The sequence below is a fragment of the Loxodonta africana genome, chromosome 12 (assembly GCF_030014295.1).
Source record: "Loxodonta africana isolate mLoxAfr1 chromosome 12, mLoxAfr1.hap2, whole genome shotgun sequence".
NCBI classification, from domain to species: Eukaryota; Metazoa; Chordata; class Mammalia; order Proboscidea; family Elephantidae; genus Loxodonta; species Loxodonta africana.
The window spans coordinates 85,578,735-85,598,689 of record NC_087353.1 but is presented as its reverse complement, the minus strand read 5'-3'; the positions used below and the strand labels follow the sequence as shown (position 1 = coordinate 85,598,689).

Here is a 19,955-nt window from a genome sequence, read left to right as displayed (position 1 = left end):
TTATTCATATAAACACTGCTTCTGCCACTTATTTTAGTGAAAACTGTACTCAGCTCAGGGAAATTATTGGATGAATCGATTAGGTGCCTTAAATCTCTGTCGGCTTCGTTGGTACCAAAATTTGTAACTATTTGGAACGAAAAATCAGGCGAAAGGTCAGCATTTACTCAAATCTACGCCTCGAAATCCATAAGCCTGAAGCTAAAGGGAGCCCTGTGTCGGGCGTCGCTCAGCAGCTCCCCCAAAGGCCACTGTCGCCAACGCCAGACGCCCGGGTTGGCGCCGGAGCGCAGGAACCGACGTCAACGGCTGGGAGGTCTAGAATCTACAAGCGTGCTCATTGTAGGACCCGGCGGCGAACCCTAGAGGGCGGTATAGTCTCCAGCCACACGCAGGAGCTTCCGGCGGCAAGTAGCCGTGATTGGTGGTTCCTAGGAGAGGGGCGGGGCTTCGGGAAATTCGAATGGGAAAGGCGGGCCAAAGAAGGGGGTGGAATGGACGCTGGGCTCCGGGCGCAGCGGAGACGACGCGAGATGGCGGCAGCGACTTCAGGTAATGGGTTTCGGCCTGGGTCGGGTGGAGAACCGAAGTCTGGAGCTTTGCGAGGAAATGCGACGGAGTCTAGTCCGGAATTAGAGAGTTGTCCGCAGGAATGGTGCCAGGGCGGAATGGAGCGGCGGGTGGGGGGGAAGGTGGGAGCTTGGGGATCCGGAACTGGTCAACCCACCTCGTTCTCCTTTCTTGTTTCCCGCGCTCGGTTTGGGTCATTTGACCCGGGTTGAGACCAGGTTCCGGCACAAGCCCTTCGTTTGAACCCCTTGCACTTTTCCTTTCTGAGTTTCAGTTTTTTCGCCTGTAAAATGGGGACAGTAACCTCACCTCAGGAGATTACTTGAGTAAGCAGCGAAAAGTGGCTAGCACTCAAACCTAAGGACAGAAAGATGGGAGCTGGACGCGTGTTCTGGGGAAAGGGTTCTGTTTATGACATGGTGCTTGAGTGCGGGGAGATACCTGAGAGGTGCAGGAGGGCAGGCTGAGGATCAGACGGGCCAGCAGCTGGGTACGAGTTGACAGCTTTTTATGATGACAAAAATTAAGATGCGCTGAGACCACAGAAAAGGGAAATACAGGGACTGTTGTTTCCTTTCACTGTAGCCATGAAAAGTGAATACTATCTGCGGCTTGGAAGGGCTGATGGGACACTCAGAATCTGTTTGTTTACATGCACGTCTCCCCTCCTACCCTAGTCTCTGAATTTTGGTCAGCATTGGTGGTGGATACCATAGTAATTTGTTTATGTATTTACTGTTTGTTAGGCCTTGTGGGGAAACAAAAGATATTTAGGAGAATGTGTAACACGTTTTGAGCCCTTAGTATGTGCCAGGCACAGTTGTAAGCGCTTTGTGATGATGAATCATTTAGTTGCCACACGGTGCTACCAATTGGTTACAGGGCTTCGAACTGATTCGTCCGGGTTTGACCATCTGCTGAGAATTTGTCTTTCTACCCCAGATATACTGAATCAGAATCTACATTTTAACAAGATCCCCAGGTGATTTCTTACGCATAAATAAGAATCTTGTTTAAACATGTAGATTCTCATTCAGTATATCTGGGGATGGAACCAAAATGACCTGGTTCAAAGCCCTGGTTGCTTACTATTATTGTGCCTGTTTTACAGATAAGGAAACTGCGGCATGGTTAAATAGCTTGACCAAAGTTACCATAGCTACTAAATGACGGGGCCTGATTTTGCACTTGGGCGATCTGACTCTAGAGCTTCTGCTCTTAACCATTCTTTCCAAGCACATACTATTCCTTCTGCCTGAGCAGATACTCCTTTCACTCCTCCAAGATCATCGTGTCTGGCACATAGTAGATATCATAAAAATGTCAGAATGAAAATTATCTCTGCCCTAAGAGGAGCTTATATCCACATAAATAGGTATGATGAAACACAATAGGAGATAATGTAAAATCTGCTATAAGAAATGTAGACTCTGAAGTCAACCCTTGGAGATTCTGGGAGGACTTAAAGAAGCGATATTTGAGGTAGGTATCAAAGGTTGGATAGGAGTTTGCCAGGTCTTGGTGGGGAAGAAAAGACCACCAAGTGATTTCTTATTAATGATGTAAACAGGGCAAAGATACTATCTTTGGCTTAATTTCTTCATCAATGAAGAGAGAAGTAAAAGTTAAGCTGAATGAAACTTGAGAATTGTGTGGGGGGGGGGGGATTAGAAATCATTGCCAAGCTTCTCCCGACCTCAAGTTTGCTTTTATGATGAAAGGAATAGATTCTTGTACTGTACGCAGCTGTTTACATGTGCCTCTCCCTCCCTTCTCCCCTGGACTGTCAGCTCTGGGGCAGAATGGCAAAGAGCCACTTTTATGATGAAAACTGGAAGTAAACAAGCCAATGTTTTATGTTCTATGAGGACTCTTAATTGCACTACAAAAGGGGCAAGGAAGGCACATTCTACCTTTATCACTAACTGCATGGCAAGGATCAGCCTAAATCCAATTCCCAGCTGGAAGTGGATCCAAGCCTCACCTTGCCACATCTCCATACCTCATGCCAGCCACTTCACCTGGTACTTCCTCTTTCTGACCCTAACCACCCAGAGTTAGGTCAGACCTTACCCCCGACCACCCTGAGCCAAGTAAAAACATCCCTGGCCACCTGGGGGCCAGGTCATTGGGGACCAGGAATAGGCTCATGAGATGGCAGAACTCCTTGCACTTCAGAACAGCTGGCCTAGGACTAGGTCACGAGTTAGAAGGACTCCATCCTTCTTCGACTGCCCGCGCAGCCTTTCCCTGAGCAACAGCCCCCAGAGCTGGGTCTACACAAATTGACCCTGTGCTGCCAGCCCCTGCTGGCTCATTGCCCTCTGTGGGTTTGTTAATTCTCTGTAACAGCTCACAAAATTCAAGGAGACTATTACCTATACTTACAGCTATGCATTTATTATAACCAGAAAGGCTACAAGTGTATAGATCCATCAGGCACGGTCTGGGAGAGGCCAGGCAGCACAAGGCTTCCATTGTCCCCAGGGACATGCTGCGCCCTCTCCTGTGGATTTTCACACCAATCCTGGAAGGCCCCAAAAAGAGCGCTCCAAGGTTCAGACTCCTTTAGTCATTGGGATCTCATTGAATGTGTACAATTGCATCATGCTCACTCCCTGAAACCTGTTGCCAGGCTGGAGCCTGTGGACCCCCTATTCATTTACACATGTTTAAGTGTAGCCTAGCTTTTTTAGAAAGACGTAAAAACCAAAACGAACCCATTGCCACCAATTCATTCAACTATTCAACTCTCAGCCACCCTACGGGACAGAATAGAACTGCCCCATGGCATTTCCGAGGCTGTGATCTTTATGGAAGCAGACTGCCACATCTTTCTCCTGCAGAGCGGGTTCAAACCACTGACCTCTTGGTTAGCAGTTGAGCGCTTAACCATTGTGCCACCAGGGCTCACCGGTATAGGGTTTGGGATTTAAAACACATTTTGGGGGGACACAACACAATCCATAACAGGTCACTGGGGACTCCACTGACTGCTGGGGCAGGAGCAAGTCGCAGAAAGTAGCAAGAGAAGAGGTACAATGATAATAGCCAACAGTTTATTGAGCACTCCTGGCCAGACACTCTGCTAAACATTGTATGTATATTATTTTTTGAATCCTCACAATCTTACATGTGAGGATTCAACACTGTTATTATTTTTATAAAGAGAAACAGAGGCTTGGAGAGCAGAAGTAGCCTTCCCAAGGTCACACAGCTAGTAGATGGAACTTGTCTCTGACTCCAGAGTCATTGAGAATGCCGAGATGAGGAGGCCTGCGGATTCCTATCATGGACTTTGGGGTTAGACCTTCATTTGAAGTTCTGTTACTAACTAGCTGTTGACCATGGGCAAGTTAGCTAAAGCCTCTATACCGAGGTTTCCTTATCTGGAAACGGAGGTGAATATAAAACACAATATTTACTGCACTTTTACCAAGTACTAGATGCTATTCTAAACACTTGACATGAATTACCTTGTTTATTCTCCTAACAACCCAATGAGTAGGTATTTTTATTTATGCCCATTTTACAGACGAGGAAATTGAGGCACAGGGATGGAAAATAATTCCCCGAGGTTATTTAGTTAGTGGTATGCGGCAGAGCTGGGATTTGAATCCAGGCTGTCTTACCTTGAATAACATACCTACCTTCTATTGTGCTGGTCATTGTGTTGGCACTTCACTTGTCACTTCTTTTAATTCCAAGGTCCACCCCATTTTACAGGCAAGGAAACTAAGGCAAAACCCCCCACTGTACTCTGCCTGGGACCATGTATTCGATTCATCTGTTCGTTCCATCCTGCCCTTCCCTGCTCACCTTCCCTAACAAAACACACACAGTCCTGCCTCCTGCCTCACTGGTTCTCCAAAGGAGCCACGCTTTCACTCAGTGCCTTTGCATGTGCAGTCCTTCTGCCTGGAATGCCTCGCAAGCTCCTCTGTCCTTCATGGTGCAGCTAAATCAAGCACATCCTTCTCTAAGACACCCTATCCTTACTTCTCACCAAAGCTGGTCCCTGCTTCCTCTGTGCCACCACCATACTTCACGTCTAAAACTTCTCTTCTCTCCTCCAGGAGCCAGTCGCTGTCTGCTAAGCAAGGTGAGGGCTGGCCGACGCCCGCCTCCAGCTCGAGTCAGGGTGGCTGTGCGACTGCGGCCATTTGTGGACGGGATAGCTGGAGCAAATGATACCCCCTGTGTCCGAGGCCTGGACAGCTGCTCTCTGGAGATTTCCAACTGGAGGAACCACCAGGAGACTCTCAAATACCAGTAGGATTCAGTCCACTCTTCCCCCACCATTTCTCTTTCCTAGGCATGCTCACAGTATCACTTGCCCAGACAGTGCCTCCGACCTGCATCCCCAGGATCCTTGACTCTGCCTTAGCACAGCTTTGTTCCCTACCACTTTCATTTGTTCACTCAGGAAATGCTCATGCTGCCCACTGTGCCAGGTATGCTCTAGGATACTGTGAGGAGAGACTGGAGGCTGATTCAGACACATTCTTGCTCCCAGTCTCATGAAGGAGACAGGTACGAAGGGGAGAAAGAGCAGTGAAGATGAGCAGGGGATCCCCAGGTGGGATCTAGGGGATATGGGAAGAGTTAGGAGCAAAACACACCAGGCAGTCAACCCAGGCTATATCTGAGTGGTGTCAAAGAAGACTACCCAGGTTTGGGGACAGAACTTGCAAGGGCAGCTACTTTAAAGGCCTGTCACTATAGGTGTAAAAATGACAGCACAGTGTCATCTGACGTCCTCTAACTTCATGAGGGGAAGAATCACCACCACCATCAGCCCAAAGCTGATTCCTATGAGGTGGAGGTTAGACATGCCTCTTTCCAACCTTTTCACCAATTCTAACACTAGCCATCCTGCCCACGGCACTCTACTTCTCTGCTAGGTTCAGTAATTCATTGCAGTGACCAGACAGAACTCACAGACAATGCTCACAGCTGTGGGGTTTATTAGGGAAGTAACAGATTACAATTCAGGATCAGGAATGACTCAGGATATAGTTCTTCGGTCAACACAGCTTTTCAGCAGTGCCCATGGGCAGGCTTCTCTCCCTTGGCTCCTTGGCCCCTCGGCCTGGCCTCTCCCTGCTTAGTCAGGTGTTACAAGCTCTTCAGTTCTGCCAATAAATGCCTGGAGGCACCTCACTGCACCAGGAATCCTCCTGCCCAAAGGCTGTTGGCTCTCAGTCCATGGGTCGGCACACCCATTGTAACTGCCTTGCTCCATGGGCCGGGAAGCCCACTGTGCTGTCTCATACCAGTCTCCCAGTTCTGCTGCCACCATTTCTCTGCCACTGCTTCTCACCATATTGTGCTGTCTCCAGTGTTACAGCTTTCTCTCTGGGTCTAGAAAATTCCCAGTGCAGGACCCCAGGTCCAAAGGACACATCCCATTCCTGGCTCTTCTTTCTTGGTGGTAGTGAGGTCCCCCCTTTCCACCTCCAGGATGGCTCATTTTAAGCCTAGCAGGATGGCAAAACTGATCAATCCCCTTGTTAGGATTCTATATACCTTATTTGCATGATTCCACCCTCACAGGGGTGCCATGCACTATTATTAGCAAGCTGTCCAATCCCCTTGGTGGGCCACCAGCACCTTATTCGACTAGTCCCGCTCATTTGGTGGGAGTTACAAGACCATGGCAAGAAAGGCCATATAAAAGCAATCCATTGCACCGCAGTAGACCGGGGGTAGCAAACTGGTCCACAGGTTAAATCTGACCAGCAGTCTGTTTTTATAAAGTTTTATTGGAACATAGCCACACTCATTTATTTCACATGGCTGCTTTCTAACTACAATGGCAGAGCTGAGCATTTGTGACAGGAACCATATGACTCACAAAGCCTAAAATATTTACTATCTGGCTCTTTACAGAAAAAGTTTGCTCACCCCTATTCTAAGCCCTTGACAGTCTGTCTTCTGTTTCTTTCCAACCTCATCCCCCAACACATGCTACATTCCACCTACACTAAACTCCCTGCTGCTGTCTAAGCCACAGACTTCTGGTTAGGGACCAATTCTGAGAACCACTAGTAGAGCAGTGGTTCTCCAGATTTATTACATGCAAGAATCACCTGGGGATCTTGTTAAAATGTAGATTCTGATTCTGTATCTCTGAGGTGGAAATGCACATTCTCTTCAGGGGTTTGAACTGGAATAAACTCCAGCTTCTCCACTAGAGTTCAGTGAATAGGCTACAGATGTATTAAATCTCATCTGTCAAAAGCAGCAGCCTCCATTTACCCCATCATGATTTACAAGTACATAGTACTTTCTATATATGCTGCAGTTGGGGAAGTCCTGCCCATTCACATCATATCTTATCTATGTGCTATTCCTTACACCTAGACTCTTCTTCTTTCCCTTCTCACTGGCAAAATCATCCTTCCTCTTTCAAGGCCCAGTTCACCTAACATGAATTGTTTACTGGGTGCAAGGCATTGAGCTGAGCCCGGTACATGCATTTAGCTTATGAAAGCCATCCCGAATCTTTCTTTTCCCTTAAGCAGAATCAGTCACTCCTAGCATGTTTTCATCTTTGTTTCCTGAATCATAGCAAAGTATAAGTATCCATTCACCAAACTGCAAAACTCCCTGGAGCAGGATACAGATTCACCACTCTATCCCTGGCACCAATGCAGAGACTGCGACAGAGTAGGTATTCAGTGGGTACTTCTAAGGTCTTTGTGCAGGAAGAGCGATGAGACCTTGCTTTTAAATTCAAGGCCAGTATTAGCCTTTAGGTCTGGGTAAGAATGGAACGCTCTGCTAATTCTCTTGTTTAATCCTGCCTGCAGGTTTGATGCCTTCTATGGGGAGAGGAGCTCCCAGCAGGACATCTATGCTGGTTCAGTGCAGCCCATCCTAAGACACTTGCTGGAAGGACAGAATGCCAGTGTGCTTGCGTATGGGCCCACAGGGGCAGGTGAGGGAGCAGACGGGACCAGCTATGCATTAGAAAAGGCTAGGGAAGGCAGTGGGAAAATCTCCTCACTTTCTCTACTCTTCCCCCAGGGAAAACGCACACAATGCTGGGCAGCCCAGAGCAGCCTGGGGTGATCCCTCGGGCTCTCATGGACCTCCTGCAGCTCACAAGGGAGGAGGGTGCTGAGGGCCGCCCATGGGCCCTCTCCGTTACTATGTCCTACTTAGAGATCTACCAGGAAAAGGTGAGGCCACGCTCTGGTTCGGGAGGAAGAGACAAAGGGTCAAAGTAAGGCCCAGGTGTAGAACATGAGGCTCTGCTCTAGCAAGGAGGGAAGGTGAGACCTGCAAAGACAGGCTGGGGTAGCAGATGGTACAACTCTAAGATCTGATGAGAGAAAATGAGACTGGTACCCAGGAAGTAAGATGCATATATCTGGGGAATCGGCCCCACCTCTCACTGCCCAAACAGGTACTAGACCTCTTAGACCCTGCATCAGGAGATCTGGTGATCCGCGAAGACTGTCGGGGAAACATCCTGATTCCAGGCCTCACACAGAAGCCCATCACTGGCTTTGCTGATTTTGAGCGGCACTTTCTGCCAGCCAGTCGAAATCGGACCGTAGGAGCCACCCGGCTCAACCAGCGTTCCTCTCGCAGTCATGCTGTGCTCCTGGTCAAGGTGAGGCTCCTTGACAGGTATGAGAACCTGCGTGCCCCCGGAGCCTGAGCTGAGCCTGAGGCCCTTGCTCTTACCCCAGGTAGATCAGCGGGAACGGCTGGCCCCATTTCGCCAGCGGGAGGGAAAACTCTACCTGATTGACCTGGCTGGCTCAGAGGACAACCGGCGCACAGGCAACAAGGGCCTGCGGCTGAAGGAGAGTGGAGCCATCAACACCTCCCTCTTTGTACTGGGCAAGGTGGTAGATGCGCTGAACCAGGGCCTCCCTCGCGTACCTTACCGGGACAGCAAGCTTACTCGCCTGTTGCAGGTCAGGCCACCCATCTCATGGTTAAAGGGGCTAAAAAAAGGTGGTTCTGGGGCCTGCTGGGGTGTTGGAGACAAAAGCCAAGGAATGGGAAGTTTGGCTCTCACCCATCCACCCTGCCCAATCCCCATCCCTCAGGACTCCCTGGGTGGCTCAGCCCACAGCATTCTCATTGCCAACATTGCCCCTGAAAGACGCTTCTACCTAGACACAGTCACTGCACTCAACTTTGCAGCAAGGTCCAAAGAGGTGATCAACCGGCCCTTTACCAACGAGAGCCTGCAGCCTCACGGTGAGAACTGGGGAAGGCCGGGGTGGAAAGGCCAGGCCTGAACAATTGGGGAGCTTGCCGAGGCCACCAAGCATCAGCAGAGGCTGACAACCCCACCTTCCCCTAGTTTTGGCACCTGTTAGATTGTCTCAGAAAGAACCACTAGGCCCAACAGAGGCAAAGAGAGCCCGTGGACCTGAAGAAGAGGAAATTGGGAGCCCTGAGTCCCTAGCAGCTTCAGCCTCTGACACCCAGAAACTCAGGTGAGTAGAGAGGAGGGCCCTGGGTGTGTCACCTTGCCTACTGTCTGGGTTTGGTGCAGAGCAGCAGTGGATTTAGCCTGATGGAGCCTTATGCTAGATTACTGTGAACTTGTTCTCTTCCATTGAATTCACTTAAAACCTTAATCTCTTGAATTCACTGAGGTGATTTAAGATTGGTGCTGCTGCCTGGGGACTTCCAAGGAGCGAGTTGCAGTTCTAACTTTGTGTTGTAACCCCTAGCCCATGTAAAGCCTCTCTAAACTGTACAGGTCCTAAGACGCTGAACAGAGGTGACCTGAGGTGGCCAAAAATTAGTGCACACCCTGCCCCGGGGCACTGTTGTTGGGGGAAGGAAGCTACAGAAAGTTGCTTACTCACTCATGACTCCTCTTCTCAATCTTGTCCTTCCCAAGCCAACTGTCAGCAGTGTGCACAAACTCAGAGAAACACACACACGTCTATATTCTGTGTGAACAGGCAAGCTCTGACAGATAGGCACTCTGAGGATGGAGAAGCTCAGGGATGAGGCGCATCAGACCTAGAAAGACTCTGACTTCCGGTGGGCTCACTCTTGAGTGGGGGGAAGTAAGATGCAGACATTAGTAGATGGTACAGAATGCAATAAGGAATCACTGCTTGTTCTGTGAGAGCCAGGAAGGAAACAATTACTTCCAGCGTTCATCACGTATTTTCTGATCCTGCCCCCAGGCATTTGCACATAAAGAACAGGACAGTCTCTGCCCTCGAGTTGCTCACAGTGTAGTAAGAAAGACACACAATCAGCTGGGCATCATGGCAAAGGTGGCATCAAACTGACTTTGAAAGATACTCGGGATCACATGTGAGATGAGAAAATTCTAGGCAGAAGAAACAAATGTTAGGCATTGCCACATGTTAAAAACCAGTTCGGGTTAAATCAGAACTCTGAACAGGCCTTTCCTGCTGCCCACAGGATAAAGGTTTGGTGCTTGAGGACTTCAGTGGCTTTCAAAGTCTCTGTGAAGCTTTCCCTGACTTCCTTCAAATGGACAGCCGTTGCTGTTTCCTTATGGTCTCTTATGTCCCTTGTTAGACCATGCCTCCAAAACATGGCAATGTCTTGGATACCTAATACCTGACACTCAGGTGTTCATTAAATGCCTGTTCTCATCTGATCTCCTGACATCCCTCAGAGGTTACTAAGACAGGTGGTGCTCAATCCTCACTCAATTGATGAAGACACTACACCCAGAAAGGTTGGATGACTTGCTCCGGGTTGCTGAGCAGGTTAGCATCAGGGTTCTGGACCCAGATGATGAACCAAGATGTGATGAGAGGAGGCAGGTGGGGAGTAACCTCTTCCGTCTGCTCAGCCCCCTACAGAAGCTAAGCAACATAGACCCAGCCATGCTGGAGCGCCTCCTAAGCTTGGACCGTCTGCTGGGCTCCCAGGGGAGCCAGGGGACCCCTCTGCTGAGCACCCCAAGGCGAGAGCGAATGGTGCTCATGAAGACAGTGGAGGAGAAAGACTTGGAGATTGAGGTAAGTGTTCGGGAGGTGGAGCTGGGATTCTTCCTGGTCTTGAGAAGCAATCCTAGAATCTTCAGGTAGAGAAGGATACTCAAAGCCTGGACTAGATCCAATTTTTACCCAACACTAGAATCCCTCAATTTTCCAGCTTCTGTTTGAATGTCCTTAACAAGGCCGAACCTTGGAAGATGATTAAGATCAGATAAGAGGCAACGAGAGAAAAATATCCAGGTAGAAGGAATGTTAGATGTCATTTCCTAAATCTCAGCTTAGGTTAAATCAGGAGCTTGCTTGAACAGTCCTTCCCTTCAACATTTCACAAAGTGCCTTGCTCCATCCCTGGGCATCCCTGATCATTAGAAAGCCCTGATTATATTGGCTCCCATGTCTCCTGGTACTTTCTCCCATTGGTCCTAGCCCTGCCCTCTAGGGGCTCAGGTCCCTCACACTCTCCTTCAAGCTTCCCTGGAGCTGAGTCTGGGTCACACCTCTCCCTGGTCCTTTCCAACAGAGGCTTAAAGTGAAACAAAAGGAACTGGAGGCCAAAGTGCTGGCCCAGGAGGCTGCGGACCTGAAGGAGAAGGAGAATTGTTCTCCCACAATGCTCCGACCCCTTGCCCACCGCACAGCCCCTGTGGCTAAGCCCCTGAAAAAAGCTGTGGTGATGCCCCTACAACTGCGTACGTATGGCTCTGGGGGCCGGGGGGCCCAGATAACCAGGATCCCAAAAGGAAGGAAGTGTCAGGGACTTCTCAACAAATGTCACTTGTGTTCTCCAACACATGCCAGCTTCAGGGAGGATCTGAAGCAGAGTTGGGTGGGTGCTCTGCCCTCTGGGGTGTTTAATTCAGACAAATATATCATTGATTATAATACAAGACCAACTGAGAATACTATGAACTACAGGTATAATGTGGAGACAACAAAAGAGATGAACTCAGGGTGGTGAGGAGCTAGGGAATCAGAAATGGGAGAACCAAGTGGCTACCACGGAGGGTGAAAACTGACTCCAATTTCTAATTCCTGCTTTCAGTGCAGGAGCAGGCAGCATCCCCAAATACCGAGATCCATATCCTGAAAAAGAAAGGCCGGAAGAGGAAGGTGAGTGTAACTAGAGGCTTCGAACCTCCAGTTCTGTTAAAGGGTAGTGAGTTTTGGTGGGAAGAGCACTAACCTTGGAGTTATAAGACCTGGCTGATACATAACCAGCTATTTACAAATCTTAAAACTTGTTTACTCTCTGAATGCGGGGATGGTATCTCACAGGGCATTTAAAATGAAACGCAATGCTACAGAGGTACCTAGCCCACAGTGGGTGTCCATCACCTGTTACTTTCCTTTTTTTCTGAAGGCTCTCACTCTCAGTAGCTATTTACCAAGTACAATGTCTAGACCTCATCTCTACAAACTTAAAAGTACCCTTAGGGAATCACGAGCTAAGCATCCAAGAAATGAAACTACACTAAAAACACCCAGTACCGTTGAGTCGATTTCGGCTCATAGCGACCCTATAGGACATAGTAGAAGTGCCCCATGGGATTTCCAAGCAGCGCCTGGCAGATTTGAACTGCTGAACCTTTGGTTAGCAGCCGTAGCACTTAACCACTACGCCACCAGGGTTTCCGAAACTGCACTAAAACTACCCATACACTGAGATGATATGCAGGGGGCTGTAGGCACCTTCTCCGTGTGCTTTCCCAAGGGTGAAGGAGAGCTTATTCTTCCCTTTTTCCAATAAGGAGGCGACTAGATTCAAAAGCTTACTATGTACTTTACACTCACTACTTGTTGAATCTTCACAACTCTGAGATAGGTACCAGTACTATCGCTTTCCCGAGTTAGATGAAATGAGAATTAGCCCAGAGAATGACCAGGAAAAAAGATTTTTTTAAAGACAGATAACTGCCACCAGGCTCCTAGTCTTGACAGAACAGTCCAAAGGGCATGGCTTCCTTGGGCTGGAGAGCAAACTGCCATTTCTGTCACTCACCTCCTCCTAACCTCATAGCTGGAGTCCCTGGATGCCTCTGAACCTGAGGAGAAAGCTGAGGACTGCTGGGAGCCACAGATTAGCCCAGAGCTGCTGGCCCATGGGCGCCAAAAAATCTTGGACCTGCTGAACAAAGGTTCAGCCCGGGATCTCCGCAGCCTGCAGCGCATCGGCCAGAAGAAGGCCCAGCTCATCGTGGGCTGGAGGGAGCTCCACGGCCCCTTCAGCCAGGTAAGGGCTCAGGGAGGGCAGCACTGGCATCCGGCCAGAGCCGGGAAGGGGAGAGTCCGGCGCCCCTGGACCCTGTCCCCACGGCTGCTGTCTGTCCCACCAGGTGGAGGACCTGGAACGCGTCGAGGGCATCTCCGGGAAACAGATGGAGTCATTCCTAAAGGTGAGGTCGCGCCCTGCCTCCTCTCCGCGCCCTGGCCCGGGCCCCCCGCCCCAGCTCTAACGTTGCTCTCCCCTTACCCCCTGTCTTGCAGGCGAACATCCTGGGCCTCGCCGCGGGCCAGCGCTGCGGCCCCTCTTGACTGTCGTCTGTACTCACTACCTGTTTGTTTAATCCTTGTATGACAGCCTGTTGTGTAAATACAGTTTTTATTCCGGTGCTTCAGCCTGATTCTTGGGACTGCGGGAGAAGGGAGAGAAGATGGGGGTAAAACCGCCCTTGGAATCCGCCGCGAGCTCTGCCAGCGAACTTCTTTGGGCGCCATCTTTGGGAAGACACTAACCAGGACGAAAGATAGTAAATAAACGACAGAAATGGGGAGGGGGAAAGGGACGGTGGCCTAAAGGAAACAAAAAGCGAACGCTCGAGGAAGACGACCGTTAGGCGGGTACGCGCTTAGGATTTAGCCCCGCCCCATCCGTACCCCCAGCGCGCGCGCCCCCATTCCCGCTCAGCAACGACAGCGGTTTTGTGCGCGTGCGCGCGAAATAACGGCCGCTGGCGGAGGGAGGTGGGGGGTGGAATCGTTGAAGTGGGGAAGAGAGGAGCAGCCGCCCTGTCTCCCGCGCGCCCACCACCTGCGCCATCAGCAGCCAATCAGCGGCCGTCTCAGGGGTCTCGCGCTTGGGGCGGCTCGGGCTGCTGGGTGGCTCCCCTGTCCCTCCTCCCGCCAAAGTCCCTCTCGAGCCTGCCCCCTCCCGCTGGCCTCGCGCGCGCCCGCGCTCGCGCCCGCTCCAGCCTCTTGTGTGTCCTCGCGCCCCCCGCCCGCCCTCCCCGCGCGCAGTGTTCCGCTCCCCCCACCCTCCTCCTCCTTCCCCCCTCGCGCCCGCCCCGCGCGCCTCCTCCCTGGGCTCCCCTCCCCCACCGCCGCCTCCTCCTCCTCCCGCCCCAGGGTGAGCTCGAGCCACCTCCCTCCCTCCCTCCGCCATGGATCCCGGCAACTGGAGCAGCTTCATCTTCCAGGTAACAACCCCCTCCCCCCGCCCCTCATCCCCACTTCCCACACCCCCTCCTGCCCGCCCTCCCTCCCGTCCCACCCCCCCTCCGCGCGCCCGGTGCGCGCGCAGCTGTCCCCCTCCCTCCCTCGCGCCCTCCCCCGCCCTCCCCGAGGCGCCGGCTGGGCGCGCGCGCGGCGGGGGCCGAGGCTGCTCCCTCGCTCCCCCCACCCCGCCCCGCCAGGCTCCAACCGCCGCCGCCGCCGCCACCGCCGCCTGGGCCCCCGCCCCCGGCCCCCCGGCCCCCGGCCCCGCGGGGCCTCCCGCCCCCACCCAGGGGGCGTCGCCGCCGCCGTCGCCGCCGCGCTCCGCGGCCCACAAGACGCCCTCCTTCCCTCCCTCCCGCCGGCCGGGGTGCGCGGGCGGCGGGGCGGCCCGCGCGGGCCATGCGTTCGGCGCGGCCCAGCCCGGCCGGCCGGGGGCGGCGCCCTGAGCCCGGGCCCCGCGCGACCCGTGCCCCCGGCCCCCGCTGAGCCCCGCAGGCCCCGCCGCGGCCGAGGCCATGTTCCCCGTGTTCCCGTGCACGCTGCTGGCCCCCCCCTTCCCCGTGCTGGGCCTGGACTCCCGGGGGGTGGGCGGCCTCATGAACTCCTTCCCGCCACCTCAGGGTCACGCCCAGAACCCCCTGCAGGTCGGGGCTGAGCTCCAGTCCCGCTTCTTTGCCTCCCAGGGCTGCGCCCAGAGTCCATTCCAGGTGAGTAGGGGCCGGCCGTGGCGGGCCGGGAGGGCGCCGACCCGCGGCCGCGGCCCACACGGCGCCTTGTCTTCGCAGGCCGCCCCGGCGCCCCCGCCCACCCCCCAGGCCCCGGCGGCCGAGCCCCTCCAGGTGGACTTGCTCCCGGTTCTCGCCGCCGCCCAGGAGTCGGCCGCGGCCGCTGCCGCCGCTGCAGCTGCTGCCGCGGCAGCCGCGGTCGCCACCGCGCCCCCGGCACCGGCCGCCGCCTCCACTGTGGACACAGCGGCCCTGAAGCAGCCCCCGGCACCCCCTCCGCCGCCCCCGCCCGTGTCGGCGCCCGCTGCCGAGGCCGCGCCCCCCGCCTCTGCCACCACCATCGCAGCAGGCGCGGCCACCGCCGTCGTAGCCCCGACCTCGACGGTCGCTGTAGCCCCCGTCGTGTCTGCCCTGGAGAAGAAGACAAAGAGCAAGGGGCCCTACATCTGCGCCCTGTGTGCGAAGGAGTTCAAGAACGGCTACAATCTCCGGAGGCACGAGGCCATCCACACGGGAGCCAAGGCCGGCCGGGTCCCTTCGGGCGCTATGAAGATGCCCACCATGGTGCCCCTGAGCCTTCTGAGCGTGCCCCAGCTGAGCGGAGCCGGCGGGGGAGGGGGAGAGGCGGGCGCTGGCGGCGGAGCGGCCGCAGTGGCCGCCGGCGGCGTGGTGACCACCACTGCCTCGGGGAAGCGCATTCGAAAGAACCACGCCTGCGAGATGTGCGGCAAGGCTTTCCGCGACGTCTACCACCTGAACCGACACAAGCTGTCGCACTCGGACGAGAAGCCCTACCAGTGCCCGGTGTGCCAGCAGCGCTTCAAGCGCAAGGACCGCATGAGCTACCACGTGCGCTCACATGACGGCGCTGTACACAAGCCCTACAACTGCTCCCACTGTGGCAAGAGCTTCTCCCGGTGTGCACGGGCTGCAGCCGCCCACTTGGCCGGGAGGGAGGGACGGGCAACGGAGGTGGCCTGGCCTTGGCTGGCAGGGAGGGAGGAGACTCTCCTGAGGATGGAGACCGGGAGCCACTCCCAGGGAGGAGGGAAGAAGGCCTCTCCTGGTTACCAGGGAGCAGGGGGTGGTACTTAGCAAAGGAGGTGGGTTCTTGGGTTGAAGGAAAGCTTTGAGTGGGAGGAGGAGGAGGAATCCCGCTCGAGGGGAGGGGTTTCCTGTTGAACTAGGACTCCGGAGCCCCGGGCTTCAGGAGAAAGCGCAGGGATCTTTGGAAGAGATTGTCGTACTAAGTTGGAAGATTTGGGGTACCCGCTCACTGTAGGGCCCTGGCCCTAACCCCAACCCCCACGTATCCCCAGGCCGGATCACCTCAACAGTCACGTCAGACAAGTGCACTCAACAGAACGGCCATTCAAATGTGAGGTAGGAAGCCCACCTTCTCCTGTCTTGGTTTTCATGGTTTTGATCCTCATTGTAGCTGTCTGAGTTCAGCCTCTCAGACCCCCTTTTTCTCTCTCTTCTTTTTGCCTTTTCACTCCATTTTCTCCTTCCTTCTTCAAGACCTCTTCATCTCACTCCCATTTTCTACAGATCAAAGATCCCCAAGGCTCTGATTCCTTTAACCTCTTGCCCCCCTTTCCCCACTCCCCCAAGCTTTAACTCTCCTGTGACATCCCCCCACGCCCCTCCCCCCTCCCCAGAAATGTGAGGCAGCTTTCGCTACGAAGGATCGACTCCGGGCACACACAGTACGACACGAGGAGAAGGTGCCATGTCACGTGTGTGGCAAGATGCTGAGCTCCGCTTATATTTCGGACCACATGAAGGTGCACAGCCAGGGCCCTCACCATGTCTGTGAGCTCTGCAACAAAGGTACATGTTGAGGGATGCTGGAAGGGCCAGGGACAAAGGGTGGGGACAGAAGTCAGTGGTCTTTCATAGATGTGGGTTAGAGTGCTGTAACCAAGAGCTCATGGCATCAGCTAGAGCCCTTTAGGAAACAAATGAAGTAACATTGGGGTGAGTGAACATCATTAAGTTTTGAGAGGTCGTGGCTGGAGAAGATGATCTACCAAAAAAAGCCAGTCTCCTGGGGGTGGATGGGGAGAATGGCAGTGGGACACAGCTGCTTTGAGGAAGAGAGCCAGTTCCCAAGGGTTGAAAGACAAGTTTTCAATCATACAGGCACAAGTTCTTGTCTCCAGCCTCTACAACAAACGGAGTAGGTTGGCAGGGGTTTAACCCTACCCCAGTAGCAGAGAAAGCTGCTTTTAAATAGTCACTTATTGACGGAATAACTGGGCTAAGAATATGGGACACTGGAAGGAGGGGACACAGCCGTCTCTGCTGAGGGTCAGCTACCTTAGTAGCTAGGTATCAGAGTCTTGTCAGACCAGGAGAGAGCTCTCAGACACAGAGAATGGGTTCTGTGGGCACCAAAGCCCCAAGCTCAGGGAGGGGTTATGCCCCACCAGCCCCAGTAGAATAGTTGGCCCCAGGCTACCAAGGATGGAGTGGGAGGAGGACAGGGCCATCTGAGGAGGGTGTCCCCAGCCTAGGAGAACAGCCCCGTCTCTGGGGTCTCCACCTGGCTGACCCCCACCCCCCCACCCGAATCCACCCCCCCCCCCATAGGCTTCACCACAGCAGCATACCTGCGCATCCACGCGGTGAAGGACCATGGGCTCCAGGCCCCGCGGGCTGACCGCATCCTGTGCAAGCTGTGCAGCGTGCACTGCAAGACCCCTGCCCAGCTGGCCGGCCACATGCAGACCCATCTGGGGGGGGCCGCCCCCCCTGTCCCGGGAGATGCCCCCCAGCCACAGCCCACCTGCTGAGGGGGACCCCCGCACCCACCAGGCAAGGCGTGGGGCATGGCTGGAGGGGGTAGGGTGTGTGGGACAAGGGGGCTCAAAGGGCCCAATAGGGGATCGCAGGAAGGCCAGGGAAGCCCATCCATCACCCAGGTTAGGGATACTTCTGGGACAGGGAGGACCTTCAGGAGAACCGCTCTATCTAGGTAAGGATGTAGGCTGCAGCCTCTGGGGACCAAACAGGAAGTAAGCAACGGCTGTGTCCCAGGGGAGGGAGCCTGGGAAAGAGTCTGGGCAAGGAGCAAGGCTCTTGCTTTCAGACCACACTGATAATCCTGGTATCTCTCATTGCAGGTACTGGTGAGGTCTGTCCAATGGCAGCAGCGGCAGCAGCAGCAGCAGCAGCTGCAGCAGCGGCAGTGGCAGCCCCTCCCACAGCTGTGGGCTCCCTCTCAGGGGCTGAGGGGGTGCCTGTGAGCTCTCAGCCACTTCCCTCCCAGCCCTGGTGAGCTCCAAGTTGGTGGGGGGAGAGAGTGGAGGAAAGCCCCTTGATACCCTCTCCTCTTCCCCCCTTTTCCCACCAACTCCTGGATACTTCCCCCACCAACCAAGGAGCCTCCAGAAGGAAAGGAGGAAGAAGACATGTTTTCTTAGGGGAATTCACTAGGTTTTAACGATTTGTTTCTCCTGCTCCTTTCTTGTCAGACCTGACCCCATACACACTTGCCCCTCGGTTGTGTTGAAGTCCCTTGGACAGTGGGCAGGGGTGGCAGAGGACAGGAGTGGTCACTGCCCTCACCCCCTCTCCTCTCTGTAATCCCCTGCCCTGCTCTCCCAGGGATTTGAGAGCCTTTTCCCTCAATGGTCCTTCTTGCTCTCCTCCAGTTCACTCCCCCACTACTGTCTGCTGTCCCTCCCTGGGGAGTTGGTGCTTTTTTTTTTTTTTCCTCCCAGGGGGAGGGAGGAGGGAAAGGAGGGGAATCAAAGATTCTGTCCCAGATGAAACAAGGCAAGGTTTGAGAAGGGGCAGAAACGGGCAAGTCAAAGGTTGTACCTTCATAAGGTGGAGATGTTTGGGGTCAGGCCCTGAACAGCACCCCTGCTTGAGAATCTGTCAGGGGGAAAAAAAAGTCTAGGGGAGCAAAGGAAGGAGCCACTAGGGCCAGAGGCAGGACAAGAGATGGAATCTTAAGGGGGCCAGGGTAAGGGGGGGAATCCAGGGACTAGAGGTGCTTCCTGGGAGTGGGGGAATACAGCTACAGTGGCTCCCCCTTCCCTCTTCCACCCCAGCTCCAGCCCTGGCCTTTTTTTTTTTTTCATCCCTCCTCCCCACTTCAGAAGCTGTGGCCCTGACCATGTCATCGTGTTCCTGTGTCCCCTGCATGTTCCCTACCCTCCTCCCCCCTCCCTTTGCGCAGACCCCATTACAATAAATTTTAAATAAAAACCTGACTCTGGGTTGAATGAATTGCCCTCAGTAAGCCCCCTGTCTCCACCCCAAGGGGTTTCTTTCTGCTTGATGTGGTCTCAGTCCTAGCTTTGCTCTGGGGCTCTGGCTCCTCCCTCCCCAGAGGAGACTCCAGTGACTGCAGTCCAGATTCAGGGTGGGGCCAAGGCTCCAGTGGCTGTGGAGAGCAAGTTCCAGGACTCCCAGGTCTCTGGGGAATTCCCAATCTGGACAGGCCCAGAATACCTACTGGAGGTTTGAAGAGGCCCTGGCTAGCAACCAAACAGCTGCTGGATGAAAATGCTGCTCTTAGTTCTCCCATCCATGCCCACTGCCTGTGGCTTAGAACCCCAACCAAGCCCCAGACAAATACCTGCACACCCTTAAAGGCCCTGAAAGGTGATGGTGGATGCTGGCGCTGCAGAAAGGTGGAGGAAGTCTGAGCTACTAAACTGTGAGCAGTGAAGTTGAAAATAACTGCACTTTTCCCCACTCGCCCCCTCGTTCTTGGCATGGTCCAAACTGCCTGGTCACTCTCCGTTTATGCCGCTCCTCGTCCTGTAGCCCCGTCCAGGGGGTCGAGGCTGACCTGCAGTCTCTACCCTGCTTCTACGAATTTCCTTCCCAGTCCTTACTCTGCCCCTTCCAGACTTGCTTGAGCTTTCTAGAGCCCGTTTCTGCTGCTGCTTCCTTGGGTGTGGAGGGACTTCCTGTTCTGCAGGCTCCCTTCTCTTGAAACCCCACCCTGCTCTTCTGCAGCCTCTCCAAGCTTTCCCCTATCTCCGGTCCCCTCCTTATGCTCATGGGGTGCCTCCACGGGGGCCTGCCTGCTTCACTGGTTCCGTCTCTCGCAGAGCCTTCTCCGTTTCCCCTAGCCCCCTGCCTCTGCCAGGACCCCTGGTGACCGTTAGCGGGAGGGGCCGGGGGCCTGGGAAAGGGGCGCCCCCAGAGGCGCGCGTGGGAAGGGGCAGGGAGGGGGCACAAGTGGTCCCCCGGCCGGTTGCCCAGGTAACGCGGGGCCAGGCACGCGTGGATCCCTGGG

The 19,955-nt window shown here is 54.2% G+C and overlaps 2 protein-coding genes across 12 annotated transcripts; both read left to right on the top strand.

Moving 5' to 3' along the window:
* The first annotated feature begins 128 nt into the window (after positions 1-128).
* Positions 129-13,145, top strand: KIF22 (kinesin family member 22). 8 transcript variants are annotated; one of them, XM_010598511.3, is made up of 14 exons: positions 161-552; positions 4,647-4,842; positions 7,386-7,513; positions 7,603-7,757; positions 7,985-8,194; positions 8,274-8,504; positions 8,640-8,793; positions 8,900-9,035; positions 10,388-10,556; positions 11,056-11,224; positions 11,578-11,645; positions 12,553-12,765; positions 12,869-12,928; positions 13,020-13,145. In XM_010598511.3, the coding sequence occupies exons 1-14, from the start codon at positions 495-497 to the stop codon at positions 13,065-13,067; spliced, it is 1,995 nt and encodes a 664-aa protein (XP_010596813.1). In that variant the 5' UTR covers positions 161-494; the 3' UTR covers positions 13,068-13,145. The 8 variants fall into 8 exon arrangements, with proteins under 8 accessions (XP_064151899.1, XP_010596813.1, XP_064151894.1 ...); XM_064295830.1 differs by lacking the exon at positions 161-552 and having other exon boundaries at positions 4,191-4,842; XM_064295828.1 differs by lacking the exon at positions 161-552 and having other exon boundaries at positions 4,187-4,842; positions 8,274-8,793.
* A 726-nt stretch (positions 13,146-13,871) lies between these two features.
* On the top strand, positions 13,872-18,918 carry MAZ (MYC associated zinc finger protein). 4 transcript variants are annotated; one of them, XM_064295833.1, is made up of 7 exons: positions 13,872-13,948; positions 14,588-14,674; positions 14,753-15,609; positions 16,012-16,075; positions 16,354-16,525; positions 17,288-17,512; positions 17,821-17,933. In XM_064295833.1, the coding sequence occupies exons 1-6, from the start codon at positions 13,913-13,915 to the stop codon at positions 17,488-17,490; spliced, it is 1,419 nt and encodes a 472-aa protein (XP_064151903.1). In that variant the 5' UTR covers positions 13,872-13,912; the 3' UTR covers positions 17,491-17,512; positions 17,821-17,933. The 4 variants fall into 4 exon arrangements, with proteins under 4 accessions (XP_064151903.1, XP_064151904.1, XP_064151901.1 ...); XM_064295834.1 differs by lacking the exon at positions 17,288-17,512 and having other exon boundaries at positions 17,821-18,918; XM_064295831.1 differs by lacking the exon at positions 13,872-13,948 and having other exon boundaries at positions 14,444-14,674.
* The last annotated feature ends 1,037 nt before the right edge of the window (positions 18,919-19,955 follow it).

Coding starts and splice junctions, on each gene's coding strand:
- KIF22 (XM_064295824.1), top strand. CDS start 4,343: ATGTATTCGATTCATCTGTTCGTTCCATCCTGCCCTTCCCTGCTCACC. Junction 4,843..7,385: donor CAGGAGACTCTCAAATACCA/GTAGGATTCAGT, acceptor TCCTGCCTGCAG/GTTTGATGCCTTCTATGGGG. Junction 11,225..11,577: donor GGTGATGCCCCTACAACTGC/GTACGTATGGCT, acceptor TCCTGCTTTCAG/TGCAGGAGCAGGCAGCATCC.
- MAZ (XM_064295831.1), top strand. CDS start 14,483: ATGTTCCCCGTGTTCCCGTGCACGCTGCTGGCCCCCCCCTTCCCCGTG. Junction 14,675..14,752: donor GCGCCCAGAGTCCATTCCAG/GTGAGTAGGGGC, acceptor TTGTCTTCGCAG/GCCGCCCCGGCGCCCCCGCC. Junction 16,076..16,353: donor AACGGCCATTCAAATGTGAG/GTAGGAAGCCCA, acceptor CCCCCTCCCCAG/AAATGTGAGGCAGCTTTCGC.